This window comes from Anopheles ziemanni, chromosome 2 (genome assembly GCF_943734765.1).
Source record: "Anopheles ziemanni chromosome 2, idAnoZiCoDA_A2_x.2, whole genome shotgun sequence".
NCBI lineage: Eukaryota > Metazoa > Arthropoda > Insecta > Diptera > Culicidae > Anopheles > Anopheles ziemanni.
The window spans coordinates 44494572-44504661 of NC_080705.1; the positions used below are offsets into that span (position 1 = coordinate 44494572).

Consider the following 10090-nt stretch of genomic DNA (forward strand, 5'->3'; position numbering starts at 1 on the left):
AGAACCTCTGTGAAACTCATTATGAAAGTTTCAATATGAACTAATGGTTGTTATCACCTTGATATGAAAGTAAAAGACCAACATGTTTTCATCTTTAAATCAAATAAAACGTGATACGACCAGATGGTTGCTTTTGAGTTAAACCAGCAAATAAAAACCGAATAGGTATATTTGTTGAAAGAACATAAGTTTTATTGAATCGATCAGAACGTACAAAGTATGAAAGCTTGGTGCCAGAATCAGTGGCTCAAACTACCTGCATTTATTAGTGGTCTTTCTTGACCACCTTTTTAACAACTTCCGATACATACGGCACGGTACCGGGTTTTGAGTTTTGGCGAACATTTTCTTCCTTTCGCTTCTCCTTCAGATGCACGGTACGCAATTTAGCCTGTTCATGATAAACTGACTTAGGGACCTGCCGATGCTGAGCAATGCGTCGCACAGCGGGATGAGCTGCATATTTCTCTTTCAGGGCAGCATTGTAGTTAAAAGCATTCTTCTCGCGCATCTTCAACGACCCCAGCTTCTCTGCCGCATTCGCCTTCCAAATACGTACATTCATTTCATCGGAACCGTTGAAAACATACTTATTGTCCATACTCCAATTGACGCAGGTAACATGCTGCATTCGCTTGGTATGGTATATCTCCCGGCTGTTCAATTTGAGCGCATCAAAAATGCGAATGGTTTTATCGTAGCTTCCAGATACAAATTCATTACCTGTCGGGGAATAGTCCACTGAAGTGACGGAACTGACGTGGCCTTTGTGTATTTTTAACGGATGCTCTAGGTTTCTTGTATCGTAGGTGTACAGATTATTATCCTCATTGGCAACCGTAAAAAAGAAAGCTTGCATCGGATTCCACGCTAGTTGGTTTGACCGCAAAGTCATTACAACTTTACGCAGCGGTTTCTCCTCTCGCTGGTCATATAGAATGATGCCTCTGTCCGAGGCACACGCAGCTAGCAAGGATGTTTCAACGGGGTTGTACTTTATGTCCTGTAACATATCCACACCCCATTTTAGCTCCTTCAGGGGTTCGTTACGACTTTCATCCCATATGTGGCAGGTGTCTCCGCTGGTGGCAAAGTTTGGACCATAGTAGCAGTGGGAAAGGGACACCAGCATTCCCTTTGTAGGAATCATATTCACTGGTTTGATTTGCTCACCCTCTTCGTAGTCTTGCTCGTAAGCCCATGTTTTGATTGTTTTATCGTCACCAATTGTTATTGCATGCATCCCATCGCTACTGAACGCAATGCCACGACAGTAGCCACTGTGTGCATCTAAGCTTCTTATGCAATTCCTGCTAGCGACGCTCCAAATTTTTACTTCGCCATCGTAAGCTCCACTGGCCAACATCGAAAGTTTCTTAGGATGTTTTGCCAAAACGGCCACACCATCCTTGTGTCCGTTCAGGTTGCCGACAAACGGTTTGGCAAACACTCGCTCCAGTTTGGTGGCATTGAGAGCTCGTACATATTCTCTGGCACTTTGAAATGGATGAAGCGTAGGGTCGTAATTACGAAACGTTTTCCGCAAATCTTTCTTCGTGTCACGGATGTACTTGTCCGGATCTCTGGAGATAACTTTTACCTTCATTTTGTTTTAAAAAACAATTCCCTTTCGGAAACTCTCGAAGTAAGTTGTTTTGGTTTACCAACTGATTAAATGACGTCGCGAACCATGTGTGATGCAGCTGTCAAGCCAAAAATGCGAAGTCGGAGCTAGATCAAGGTTGGGTCGAATAGAGCGATTTGACAGATAGCTCCTGAAATTCAAAATACCAAAACAACCATTCCTATTCAAAGTTCTCAATTCACTTAAATTTATCTTTGAAACGCCAAAGTCGAACGCAGCCAATTTAACACCACCGGACCCATAATCATTTTGATCTGCATGCATCAATCAAGTAAACTATTTAATTAACAGGCCGTTACCACGTTTTTTTACATTTCCGCCCTTCCGACATTTTCTGATTCAGCATCTTCGACCGACCAATAATTAATATTATGATATCGAACGCCTAGTGTTGTGCTAGGAAGTCTATCCATGCGATGATTTGGTATACATATTATTTTTAGTTTGAGCAATATGAGGATCAGAATTGTATCAATTTGTTACAATGCTCATAGATTAAAAATATCCATCGTCCTGCATATTTGTAAATGAACTTTTTATCTGTGAACAATTTTATAACGAATTTTTCTGCTTAAGCAATAACGCTTTCTACATTTCCCTGTTTTTTATCATAAAACCGCGCAAATAAGATGATTTTAAAATCGAGGAACAAAACATAATTTGAAAGTGTGGTTCATATTCCAGCGAATAGATTTATTTTAAGTTTGTTGCTGAATGCCAAATTTGGAATGATAAGAAATAATTTCTGTATCCACTTAGTTTTTGCGAGGTTGTTGAACGACGCACCCACGGTCATTCTGTCCTATAATTTTCTAAAATCCACCGAACAGAGCTGATATGGTGGTAGGTCATATATGGAGGACGTAGACCTTGCTGCTTATAGTGTCCTAAATTAAATGTTATATATAACGTGTTTGTTTATACAGCATTTTTATATGAAGATTGAATAATTATTTCATGTCAATATTATCAAATGAGGCTTGAGGTAGATGATTTAAAAAAAACTTTATTAACGAAACCATTTACTAGTAGAACTGAAACAATAGAAATGTGTGCAACCATATTAAACAATCAAAATCACTTTTTAAAATTATATTTTTACATTATGGTGTTCTCTCGTATCTCTCGCAAGAGGAAAAATGAATAACAATACAATTGAAAAAAAGGCTTGAGAGATGTGACGAAAATTCAATTTTAGATCACCAAATCATCAACTTCTAGTCTTGCCTTCGTCCAAAAATAAATCATCATCTAATCGTGATACGAAGCTCGACGAACAACCAAGCAGCTATAGTGGACTGATGGAAACCTAAGAAGAATAATTCGGGAGCTACTAAATCTTGTTGTTTTGCTTTCCTATATTTTTTGTCACCATTTCCTATTGACTGCAAAACAACATTTGACTAGAAATAAACGAATGCACTAACAATGATATTGTTGTTATTTATACTACCACTATTAGCCTTCTTATTTGCGTGTATATTAATGCAGTTTCCACGATTGCAGGTTCTTTGTCTTTACTTGGGTTTTAATGATGGACGAGAAACGATAGCAAACTATGCTACTTATTGATTCACTTAAAAGCAACCGTTAACACTCCTAGAAGCATTGGAAATATTTAGGAAAGTTTTTTAGCAGATCCAACGTCAGACGAAGTGGCGCCATGTTGTTTTCGCATACGTTTGCAGCAACTTTGAGCAAAAGTGTTCACAATTGAGATAATGAAGTAGCAAATCATGGCGAACACAAAATATTCAAACACACTTGCCAGCAGGTTCCCTTTGGAGGACGATGGCGACGATTTCTGAGTGTTTCTGTGTAGTCGCTGCTTTTGTCCCTCAAAGAACGCCTTAAAAGGAGTCTGCAATTTCACACCGATGAATGGAATGAATGCGAGCAATTCTATGAATTTATCAACCAGATTTTCGTTAAATGATATGATGACAAAAATTTTTTGTATATGCATCTTAATGATTGCTTTTCCAATTAGAGTCGCACCGAAAAATTTCCAAAATGGAACTAGAAAATGTCCGCACGTGATGCCTGCTAAGTCGAACAGTGGATTGGGTATCTGGGAATAAATTTATAGAAAAATTGTCAACATAAATAAATCATGTAAAACGATAAAGAAGGAAAAAAATACTCACACTAGCACACAGCAAAATTCCAAAAAATCCAACGCGTTCAACTATGTCTTCCATCATAAGCTTTCCTTTGTCAAACAGATTTAGCTTTTCTCCTTTTTGTTTTCGCTTCTGAAGTTTTTCCAGCTCCAAAATATTTTCAGGTTCATCTGTGGTGTTTCCGGAGAGACGGGCCGCTTTTGCCATGAAGTACGGCGGAAGTTCACCCAAGGCTGTACCGGCACCCCACAGGAATGCTTCGAATCGAACCTTTGCCATAATGGACCAGAGCGACGGAACAATGTAACCAACGTTGTCCTTGTCTTCTGGACAAAGTATTCTATGGATTAGAAATATGAAATTAGTATTCACCATACTCGATGTAATCATACAGTGTTGTTACACAAACATACTCGTTGGGATAAGGTGGTTCCGGGAAATTTAAGGATCCACATTCGTATGCCGCTAGGGTGACGCTGGCTATGTGCGGGCCAAGGTACAAGATGAAAGTATGCAGTCCTGTGCCGAGTCCTACCGAAGACAAAATACCCAACCCTAGCCAGTAACATATGAAAAATCCTTTGCTTTTGAAAACATCAATCACTTGTTGATGCTGGCCAGGTGTATAAATTAGTACTAGCACTGTAAATAGCAGACTGATGATGGCTAGCAACAATGCACGTTGGTGTAATAACCTGTAGAAATAAAAAGAACAATTTATTAAATTATCACCTTTGTTTACCTATATTCGGGTATTGCTAATATCACATGTATTTTGAGACAATCATTTCAGGGGGTATTTCACTAAGGAATTCGCCCAATACAATATTTGTAATTTTATATTCAGGAGTTCTTCACAGACACTATCAATCAGACATATTAAGTAATATTTTAGGGTTAAGAAGTAGGGTAAGCAAACGCATGAAATGAAAAAAATAGTCGAAAGAGTATCTGTACCAACTACTATAAGTCTAAAGCTAACACAAACTAAATAAAAAGGCATTAAAAACATTCGCTACGTTAGTGCTATTAACAGTAAATGTACAAACATAAATAAAATATTTTAAAAAAGATCTTACCTATCAACATTAGTTTTTATTAGAAACAATACTTCAAGACTAGCGTACTTGAGAGTTTTCAGTGGTGATTTCCAAAGCACTAGTGATTTAATTTCTTTGGCCAATTTTTTGTTCTCACTCTTCATTGAAAGCACAGCGCTTTTGTTATTATTGCTGCCATTGCTGCTGCCGTTACGGGTCGCAGTTTTGTTAATGTTCGAGTTACTGGTGCTAGATTTTTTCATGATGCTGCCGATTCTCTCCCCCAAGCGTTGCAACTGCAATGAATGTGAAAGAGATGTGCAATGCTAATAGATATCATTTGTACGGTTTATCAACAAAACACACTTAAAACTGAAACTGTTTTGTGGCGAACACAAATAACGTGGCATGATTTCAAGAAAGGTATAGGAAATCGAAGTGTTCAAAGGGTTTACAATTTTACACAGTTGGTTATTAGGGCTTCATAGTGTAGGACTAGTGCGTTAAAGGGTCTGATAAAACACAGGAAAAGCAGATATGTTTCTTACTCTCCGAGATACTTTCATAGTCTGCAGAAATTCGATTGGTTGTACCAAGAATATTTGTTTATTAAAGACAAATTTATCTTATCTCATCCATTGCAGACAAAGAAATTTATGAACTAATATTTCGAAAGGTTATTTCTCTTTTGCTAAACAGGAATAAAGGATATTGATAATAAAGCACATGCAGTGTTACAACTCCCACTCAAAAACTTTACATTATATGCAAAACTTATGGACACATTTAATTCAAAACTTTTCCAATCTCTGTAGTAACTGTTCAAGATGCTTCATTTTCGCTCGAGGCGAACTATGAACTTTGCTCGTAGTTATAGATCGAAGTACGAAAAATCAGTTACTGTCTTATGCTGTAACAGCAACCCAAACAAAACAGTACCGCCTCGAACAGTTTACTGTAATGACCCACGACAGTCTCAGACATAATGATCTGACCGACAGCTAATGGGCATTAGGAGTTCAATAAAGCATATGAACACCACAGCTCAAGTCAAGGATATAACAAGAACAAGGGTATTGGAGCACCGCCACAAAAGAATCAATTACAAATTTCCTCTTCGTAGACCAGATTGTTCAAGTCAGCATTTTTTTTCATTTCCTCTGTGCAGAACTGCAAAAAAGGGCTGGATTTTGCAATGCGTGTTAAATGATTGCCTGGCAGGTAAAGTGAAGAGGGCGAGCAGGAGAGATAATAAAGAAAGGCAGACAGAAAGAATTATCGTATGATCATCTACTTTGTAGCATGTTTTCATTGTAGCACTTCTCGCGACTCTGCTAGCGCCCCATCCACAACATACAACAGGCACGAGACCGCACATGCAATTTTCAACGCCTGTTATCTACCCTAGAAGACCATTGGGAGGCTATTCCGATTCACATGGTAAGAAACTTGCAACAACCGAGTTATTACTTTATCTATCAAATCGGCACAACCTGCACACGATGCACTGCACGAGTTTTGCCCAACGCGATCAATCTTTAACTAAATTATCGTACGCGACTCTGTTCTTTTCAACATGAAAGGTGTACGTGTGTTTAATCGACCGACCACACGACATGTGTCACATGAGCGCAAGGTTGCTAGATGCTCAGATATGAGGCTTACATTTACATGCTTAGTTTGGAAGTTCAAACAGAGTTAATTTTTGAAAAGTTCGCTTTATCTTCAAAGCTTCCAAAACAGATCTAAATTGGGAAATATTGGGCATCAAAGACTCTGGTATAATGTAAAAATGTGTACAATTTCTATCGGGCCTTAATAACATTGAAAACTGCGTTATTTCATTACATCATGGATTGCAAACATTCGTCAAGCAATACGGGGTGTTGCTGTCAAGGTTGCTTGCAGCAAGTGTTGCTTCGTTCTAGCAACCTTGCTTGAAAAGAAATTGACAATCGTCAGTTGTTTCAACGCCGAGAAATCAAAACATTAAAAGCATTCAGTGTAGCGTGTACACAACAAAAGACGATGGCACAAGTAGAAAATAATAAAACTATCCTCAAATTTGTTCCACCGCGGTCAATAGTTCACTACGATTTCTGGCACAAATATGCCGAAATCAAAATCGATATTGATCGTTTGGACGAATCTGGAAGGTCGATTTTCGCGACCTTATCAATGCAGACGGGAAAAGCAGTTTTAGTGGAGATTGCCTGCAATTCGTTCAATGAGTAATTTATTCGTATATTCACATTGCTTTTCTTATGCATACTTAGTTTACGTTTATCGTATATTTCAGACAATACGCTGACGTTTCCAATGGCAATTTTTGCTGTAAAGGAACGCTGCTAAACAGCAATACAATGGAGTCATTCAAAGAGAGCGATAAGAATGTACTCCTGAAAACGCAAGCTGTACAGTTTTATCGCGACCTCATGAAGGCAGAAACTTTGCAAAGCAGTACAGATTTGTTTACCTTTTTTGTGATATCGTTCGCCGTAAGTATTCTGCTGCACAACCCTGGTGAATTAGTTATAATTTAACTGTTTATTTTCCTCATCTAGGATCTAAAAACATATAAATTCTACTATTGGTTTGCCTTTCCCGCTCCTACAGACCTTCTGTTTACATATGAGCAAGCGAAACCGCTCCCAATAGCGATTTCAGAGCATTTTCGTTCCTGTATTGAGCAGCAGGCAACTTTAAATGATTTATTTTTCATCTACCACAGTATGACTGGTATAAAAACAATTTCCGAACAAATTCAGCACCAAAATAGAGAGGCAAATTTTAGTGAAACGAATTTGCAGGATGTTTATTTTTGTGTTTTCGATATGACGGAAAATAGTGACTCGGAATTAGCTGGCTGGCATGTGAGGCAAATTTTAGCGTATCTCATGATGGCATGGTAAGATCCAGTTGCCTTCATAGAATAAAATAAATGAATAATAATTTCTTTCTTTCAATCTTCAATAGCCCCCGACTAGCTGGAAAAAGCACTCAATGGATACGAGTACACCGTGATGCCACCAACAAACTTCAGTTTTCATCTATGAATATTATTTTACCCGAGGAAAGGGTAGATCCAGAAAACCTTTGCAATTGGGTGGGATGGCAAGCTAACGAAAATGGAAGGTACATCCCTCGTGTTGCATTATTGGCCGATACTATGTCTCCCAAACGGTATGCTCTGATCATTACCCCGGCATCATTTTTCTATCATACGTCTCACAACAATATTGTACAGTCTTGCAGAGAATGCCATCAATCTCAACTTAAAGCTAATGAAATGGCGGCTTGTTCCTTCGCTGGATCTCGAAGCAATAGTCCGCACAAAATGTCTACTCTTCGGTGCCGGAACTCTTGGATGCAACGTTGCTAGATCACTGATGGTAAATTGTATTTTACCCTCATACTACCACTAAATTCAGTTTTGTGGTATTAACGATTTATTTACTTTTTAAGGCATGGGGTATAACTACAATCACATTCGTAGATTGCGGCAAGGTCTCACTGTCAAACCCTGTTCGACAAAGTTTATACCGCTACGAAGATGCAGTGAACGGTGGTAAACCAAAGGCTTCAACAGCTGCAGATCGATTACGCGAAATCAATCCTTCAATTGTAAAACTAGCTCATAAACTTACTTAGTATCCGACCATTACTAAAGATGAACCTTTTTTTTTTCCTCAGAACGCGATTGGGTTTGATATGAAGGTGCCTATGCCTGGTCATCCAATCGGAACTGGTGATGATGCAAACGAAAGCAAAGCTGCACTAGTGAAGCTTATCAAACTTATCCAAGAGCACGACGTTTTATATTTGTTAACAGATTCACGAGAAAGCAGATGGCTTCCATCTATGCTAGCAGCGTTTTATGGGAAGGTAAGTAACGTAATATATCATCTTTGGAGGGCTACTTGAAAATTTATCTTATTCTTTGCACAAAAAGCTTGTCGTAAATGCAGCGCTTGGCTTCGACTCATACCTAGTAATGCGTCATGGATATCGCGATTCCACCAATTTGGACGACAGAGTCGAAAAGGATGCTTACGAAGAGCATTGTCCGGCAGGATTTAAGATGATTAAAGGATTTGACCTAGGCTGTTACTTTTGCAACGACATCGTTGCACCAGGAAATGTCAGTATACAAAAGATGTTTGTAGGATATCTTAGGTTGGCTAGACTTTAAACGTATTTTTTTCGATTCCATACCAGTCAATGAAAGATCGCACCCTGGACCAACAGTGTACTGTAACGCGACCAGCTGTTTCGAACATGGCGGCTGGATTGGCAGTGGAATTAATGGTGTCATTGATCCATCATCCTAAAAGGTACAGTTTTATTCAACTGGCAGACTTCCTTTTGGTTGGAAAGCAAGTTCATGTCCCCATGCTTGTACCACTACCAGATTATTTTTACACTTGGCAGACACACTTATTAGAACCAGAAGGTAAATGCATAACAAAGATGTAAATATTAATGTTTTTTCAATCGTTCCTAGATTCAGTGCACCAGCATTTTACCGGATGCCTAAAAATGATACTCTCGGAATAGCGGAAGAACCAGAAGGCATTCTCGGTACACTGCCGCATTCGATACGCGGTAACATAAATACTTTTCAGTCAATGATAACCGCTACAGAACGATACCGTCATTGCGTTGCATGTTCGGATCCTGTTCTTTCGCGCTATTCTTCTGAGAAAGATGATTTTATTATAGACGTTTTAAATATAGCAAAACATCTTGAAGAAACTGTGGGATTGAATCAACTAATGTCTTCCGTTGACGATGATTTGGAGTTAAAGGTAATTATTACTTCATGACTATCCATTGAATGTTTTCTAACTGTTTTTTTTTCGATCGACACAGATGACAATAGACTTTGAAGACGATTCGTCTGATGAATCATGAGAGCGTAGAGGCGCTTAAACAAAGATGATATTTATTGTTCTTAATGATTGCTCTCAAGTAAACTAGTTTTGGCAATATTTTTTTTAAATTGTGTCTGTATGTTATACGTTTATTAAATATGTATTCTATAAATATACCAAGATACTTTTCATAGCTACAAAACTATCTAATACATGTTGTGTGATTGAAGAAGTGAAAATATTTAACTACTCTTTGAAATGATATTATATAACGATAACCAATATATGATAGCACCTCGCTAATAGCTAAAATGTCGACTTTTTTATTCAATTGACATGATATTTTTGCAAATGTATCTTTCTGTTCCACCATAACAACAATAATAAAAACAATTACTTAACACTTAT

General features: G+C 38.1%; 3 protein-coding genes across 3 annotated transcripts; 1 reads left to right on the forward strand and 2 right to left on the reverse strand.

The window, feature by feature from the left end:
- Positions 1–265: 265 nt before the first annotated feature.
- On the reverse strand, positions 266–1688 carry LOC131290174 (DDB1- and CUL4-associated factor 13). Its single transcript, XM_058319481.1, has one exon. It carries the CDS (start codon positions 1604–1606, stop codon positions 266–268), a length of 1341 nt encoding a protein of 446 aa, XP_058175464.1. The 5' UTR covers positions 1607–1688.
- A 1034-nt stretch (positions 1689–2722) lies between these two features.
- On the reverse strand, positions 2723–6415 carry LOC131282640 (vacuole membrane protein 1-like). The gene is made up of 5 exons (XM_058312164.1): positions 6279–6415; positions 4848–5104; positions 4182–4463; positions 3793–4108; positions 2723–3716 (listed from the first exon to the last, which is right to left on the reverse strand). Exons 2-5 carry the CDS (start codon positions 5069–5071, stop codon positions 3264–3266), a joined length of 1275 nt encoding a protein of 424 aa, XP_058168147.1. The 5' UTR covers positions 5072–5104; positions 6279–6415; the 3' UTR covers positions 2723–3263.
- Positions 6416–6836: 421 nt separating this feature from the next.
- Positions 6837–9722, forward strand: LOC131293632 (ubiquitin-like modifier-activating enzyme ATG7). Its single transcript, XM_058321709.1, has 11 exons — positions 6837–7039; positions 7108–7306; positions 7373–7716; positions 7785–7991; positions 8056–8200; positions 8274–8432; positions 8502–8693; positions 8761–8949; positions 9027–9142; positions 9319–9616; positions 9681–9722. Exons 1-11 carry the CDS (start codon positions 6837–6839, stop codon positions 9720–9722), a joined length of 2094 nt encoding a protein of 697 aa, XP_058177692.1.
- The last annotated feature ends 368 nt before the right edge of the window (positions 9723–10090 follow it).

Bases quoted from the DNA above. Each gene is read 5' to 3' on its own strand.
- LOC131290174 (XM_058319481.1), bottom strand. From the start codon at position 1,606: ATGAAGGTAAAAGTTATCTCCAGAGATCCGGACAAGTACATCCGTGAC.
- LOC131293632 (XM_058321709.1), top strand. From the start codon at position 6,837: ATGGCACAAGTAGAAAATAATAAAACTATCCTCAAATTTGTTCCACCG. The intron at 7,040-7,107 runs GTAATTTATTCG...CGTATATTTCAG, and splicing joins GCCTGCAATTCGTTCAATGA to ACAATACGCTGACGTTTCCA. The intron at 7,307-7,372 runs GTAAGTATTCTG...TTCCTCATCTAG, and splicing joins TTTTTGTGATATCGTTCGCC to GATCTAAAAACATATAAATT.
- LOC131282640 (XM_058312164.1), bottom strand. From the start codon at position 5,071: ATGAAAAAATCTAGCACCAGTAACTCGAACATTAACAAAACTGCGACC. The intron at 4,464-4,847 runs GTAAGATCTTTT...TTATTTCTACAG, and splicing joins ATAAAAACTAATGTTGATAG to GTTATTACACCAACGTGCAT. The intron at 3,717-3,792 runs GTGAGTATTTTT...ATTTATTCCCAG, and splicing joins GAATTTTGCTGTGTGCTAGT to ATACCCAATCCACTGTTCGA.